Source organism: Bombina bombina, chromosome 3 (assembly GCF_027579735.1).
Source record: "Bombina bombina isolate aBomBom1 chromosome 3, aBomBom1.pri, whole genome shotgun sequence".
Taxonomy (NCBI): Eukaryota; Metazoa; Chordata; class Amphibia; order Anura; family Bombinatoridae; genus Bombina; species Bombina bombina.
The window spans coordinates 667,302,699-667,307,447 of record NC_069501.1 but is presented as its reverse complement, the minus strand read 5'-3'; the positions used below and the strand labels follow the sequence as shown (position 1 = coordinate 667,307,447).

Sequence of the window (4,749 nt, the reverse complement as noted above, 5' to 3'; positions counted from 1 at the left end):
AAAATGTTTTACTTTAAAAACCAGATTAAAAGGACTTAATATGCACAATTGTATCTGTTTCATGTAAAAGAGAATGCTCCAAAAGTTATTAGAGAGGTATGTTTGTAAGAGATATGTGGGAGGGGTTCTGAATAAAATCAACTTTTCTTTTATGTGAGTCATCTTTATTGGCCAATGAGCATTAGAGGTCAAGGACTTAGTTACAATCGTGCACATAAAATGTAAACAGTTTTTCCTTTTTTTCATGAATAAAAATATTTATAAAATATTTAAATGTTGCTCTTTGATAGAAATGGTAGAAAAACGTAGAGTAGAACATTTTCAATGGCGTATCTAATGCATTGTCTATTTACAATTATATTATTCAATTATATATTATGGGCTTTAGTCCATAAAAGTTTCCATGGCAATGCCAATGTCAATAAATAGTGTATATCTTCATTGTATGCATGGGACAAATAAACGTCTGAACTATGCTTATTCCACTGGAATACGATCATTTTTTAATACAATATATACTGTATATAAAAGCATATTTAATTCTGACGTGTTCTGCCTTGCACATCTGTTTTTTTCTAAGCTACATCCTTAACACGTTGTTTTAGACATTTATTTCAGGTTTGACCTTGTATGGTCTTCTCAAATGAATATATTACATGAATGTATTATTTAGAATACCAAGGTTAATCTTACCTGTGTAAATCCTAGGTTGGCTTTTGTATTTGATGACAGCATGCTGCTTTGTTTATGATGACAATTTGTACTATTCAATTCCATCTCAAGGTTCCTTTTGGAGATCTGCTTCCAGTGAAGTACATATTTCAACACGACTGCTTGGTTATTATGGTAACCTAGTCACTCTTCCCTCTTCCAGATGGGGTTTCAGCAGCTTTTTTTCTGTAAGGTGTTTTTTGGAAAGTTCATTGTTTTCCTAAATAGACTAACTTCTCACACAGTTTGTGTCTGTAGATGCTGTTCTTTCTTTTTAAGGTTTGAAACCTTAATAATTGATGTCCTACTGTCTACGTCTGTCACAGCTTTAACCAAACTTAAGCAAGCATTCCTTTACTATACAGAGAATTATGCTCCATTTACATTACAGTTAGCTACTTCATCATATGGCTTGGTACCAAAACACTTTTACCATTTGTAGAAAAAAAAAAATACAATAATACATACATCAAAACCCCCATCTCTGTTTCACCACTGGTAAAACTGCCTGAACAGTCCAGCACAAAACAATAATAATGATCTGAAATGACGTTCTAGTGTCATCTTAATTTTGCTGAAGACTTTAAGACATTTAATAATCTTACCTTGCTGACAGTGTCTTCTACTGTTGCAAATGCCTAAGGCACTGCCAACGAGAGGCACATAGCTGTGCATTACTATTCTATCAGGTGTGATCGGGCTGTGAGCATAGCAGTGCCCTTTGGAGCATTCCTAAGAACAAATTTTGACTGACATTTCTGGTACGGTAGAATTAAATTCAGGAAAGTTATAAACCCTTATATTTGAAATTGCAGACATAGCGCTTATCTGATCTAGACTTATCAGTCTGATCCTATAGATTAATTATCAACATGCTGCTTCCACATATTTGAATATCAGGCGTATCTTCAATAATACCATCTAACTTCTAGGTCATGTGTTAAATATCTAATCAAATAACTTTACACATGGTTTTAAAGTATTGAAACATTTAACACAAGCACAAATGTGTAATGAAACTGGAGTATGGTTCTTTTCTTACTGGGCCAACAATACTAATCCAAGCTTTTTTTTCTTTGTCCAATGATTTACTAACCAGATGCTTCTTAATTTTCAGCAGCTATGTGGGATATGGAGAATGCTGACACACACAAATAAATAAATAAAATGCATAATACTGTAGTCAAAAAAACTATCTTTATTTTGCTATCTTTTAAATATGCTTGTAGTAGAGAATACTAAGAAAAATCGAAAAATTGAACACCTGAAACACTGTATTTCATAAATATTTAATAAACCCAGACTTTTTTACAGGTGTTTTATATTATTAGTGCCAGTTGTGTAAATGCTTCATAAACACATTAGGATAGTTTGAATACAACATGCAAGTAAGTTGCATAAAGAAAACCTCCTTTTAAAGTATTTTCCATTAACCAAATTAAGACATCACTTTCGATTTTAGAAAGAAAATATTTTACGCAAAATAATTTATAAATACTCCTTACTATTTCTAGTAATCTTTCTGCTATGGACTTTTTTTCATACAGTGACTATTCCTTTTCCAGGAATACTGTACTATATGTTGATGGGAGCTATTGCCCTCATTTTCACACTGACCCAAAAACGTAATGGTATTAATGGAAATGTTATCAGTTTAATTCAAATATGTGAACCACAACCCTTTGGAATGGGCTCATTATCCATCCTCCCTAACCCATATTTTGTATAGTGATTTATGAATCATAAAAAGGGTTATTAGACCCTTTCTAGGATATGTTCGGGATGTTTTGGACTTCTAACATAAGTGAATTACTTATGCATGGTGGTTCATTTACTCATTAATCTTGGTTAGGCATCAATTAGGTGTAATTTGTGGGCTGCACACCATATACCTGGCACATCTTAATCTGCTGGGGGTACACTATTTCCCTCAGGGAGTCTATTAGTTTTAACCTGGACAACTTTAGTTTGGGTTGTATGGTTTAGATTTTCTAGATGTTCCATATGACGTTAGGGTAGCTTAATCTATTTCTGGAATTAAACTCCCTTGCACCTACCAGTGGGGTTATATTATTGTGGAGCACAAGAACTTATCACATGAGAGCACGTGGGAGTATTCTTTCAGAATGAAGTCTACCAAACAAATTAATCCCTAAGACCTCTTCCTAAATAATCGTTTATACTATTGCCACAAACCCCCAAAAATAGTCAAAGATTTTTAAACAAATAGATCAATAAATTATTTTAAAAATAACAAGACTGATCAACATGTCATAGTAAAAGTATTATTCTATACAGTAGCTCACATTTAAAAGTAATTTAAACCTCATCATATAGTTTATTACTCAACAACATTATAATGATGCTTAACCTTGTCTCAATGTCTAAAACCTTTCACAGAGGTAGATCTCCCTTAATAGGGATTCATAAAAAACATTGCTATGATTTTAACAATACTATTTAAGCACTCTATTCTCAAAAAATTATTGTAAAATCAACTTGTAAAAACTAACATTTTCCTTTCTCTACATTAACAAATTCAAAGCAAATTGAAAAGTTGCTTCTTATCTGGACCATTTTATTGTGCACATTGGATCTTAATACTTGTTTCATTTTTCATTTCAGTGCCCGTAAGCGGCCAATTCCTTATTACAGGCCTAGCCCTTCTTCCAGCTCCTTAAGCAGTTACTCACATAGTCGGAGTCGAAGTCGAAGTTACGACAGCTACAGCAGCTACAGCCGAAGTCGCACTCGGAGCCGATCCCCCAGCCATAGCCGAAGTCCCAGCTATAGAAGCAGTTCAGAAAGTGCTGGATTTTAGACCTCTGTGCATCAAATCAACCTCTCCTACTAATCACATTTACTTCCTAAAGTAAATTGTGCCTTAGTTCAACAGAGATTTGGGGTTTAAAATAACAGATTAATATATGTGCATATGTAAACGAGTTTCACAAATTTTAATATTGTCAATATCACACCAGTAAAATACATTGGTTAGTAATTTTACAAACATGATGAATCAAAGGAGGATTCTCTAATCATTTTATCAATTTTTAAATCTCTCATTTAAAATGTCTAATTTATTATTTGAAATACAACCCAAGAGGGAATTGACAGAAAGCACAGGTACCACAAATGAAGATGATACAAAGCACATGTATTGCACTTTGTGTCATGTTTCATGATGTCACCAAACTTAACAAAGACTGCTTAATAATAATGAATCTTAATTCTATACATGAGCTTCACTACTTTACCAGCATACTAATAAAAAAACACTATGTCAGCTGCTATCTCAAAAAGAGTGCACCAGCTACAGAATTTACTGCTGTGCATGGCCTCGAGAGATAAAAAAGACATTTTTGAAGATAATAATGTCAAAGAATGGAGCATCTAAAAATAATAACTACTAAATCATTTTCTTAGACACAACAATAATGTTGAAAATATTATCAGCTATTTGTGTGGGAATTATATGGTTCAGTGAGGCAAGATGATCAGTTTCTCTACCTTCTTTGCAACCCTCCTTAGCGCTATACAACTTCCGGGCAACGTGGGTTTCAGCTGTTGGGCTGAAATTTACGCCACATATGTAATCTCGCCATTTTTTTGTGCAATTTTTAAGACTTTCCTTAATGAAGTCTTCCTAAAGCAGTCTGATATAACATTAAAATGAATATAGGAAAATCTATTAAATTAGGGAGCTGTGACTTTCCAGTTAAAATTATATTAAATAATAAACTCGAAAATTTCTACACAAGATTAAAGGTCATTAAAAACTTGCTATTTACGGAACACATTAATGAAAGGTCAATATGGAATTTCCTGCTGAATATTGACACAGAAAACGGCAACGCATAAAAGGCCTGAAAACAAGACTTACTGGTAATGCCATTTCCCCACTGTAGATTCAAAAGCATGGCTAATAGATGATCAAGCAGCACTTTATACGACTATAAACGTAGAACAATATGGATTTACAATAATAGACTCTGCTGATGTGACATTCAGTAGCGATATTTACTAATTTCAAGTATT

At 33.2% G+C, this 4,749-nt stretch overlaps 1 protein-coding gene across 1 annotated transcript in view; it reads left to right on the top strand.

Moving 5' to 3' along the window:
- SRRM3 (serine/arginine repetitive matrix 3) overlaps positions 1 to 3,532 on the top strand; it is a 352,152-nt gene extending 348,620 nt beyond the window's left edge. Inside the window, 1 exon segment of the mRNA XM_053707414.1 lies at positions 3,337 to 3,532. Within this exon segment, the coding sequence (XP_053563389.1) occupies positions 3,337 to 3,532 (196 nt within the window).
- Positions 3,533 to 4,749: the final 1,217 nt, after the last annotated feature.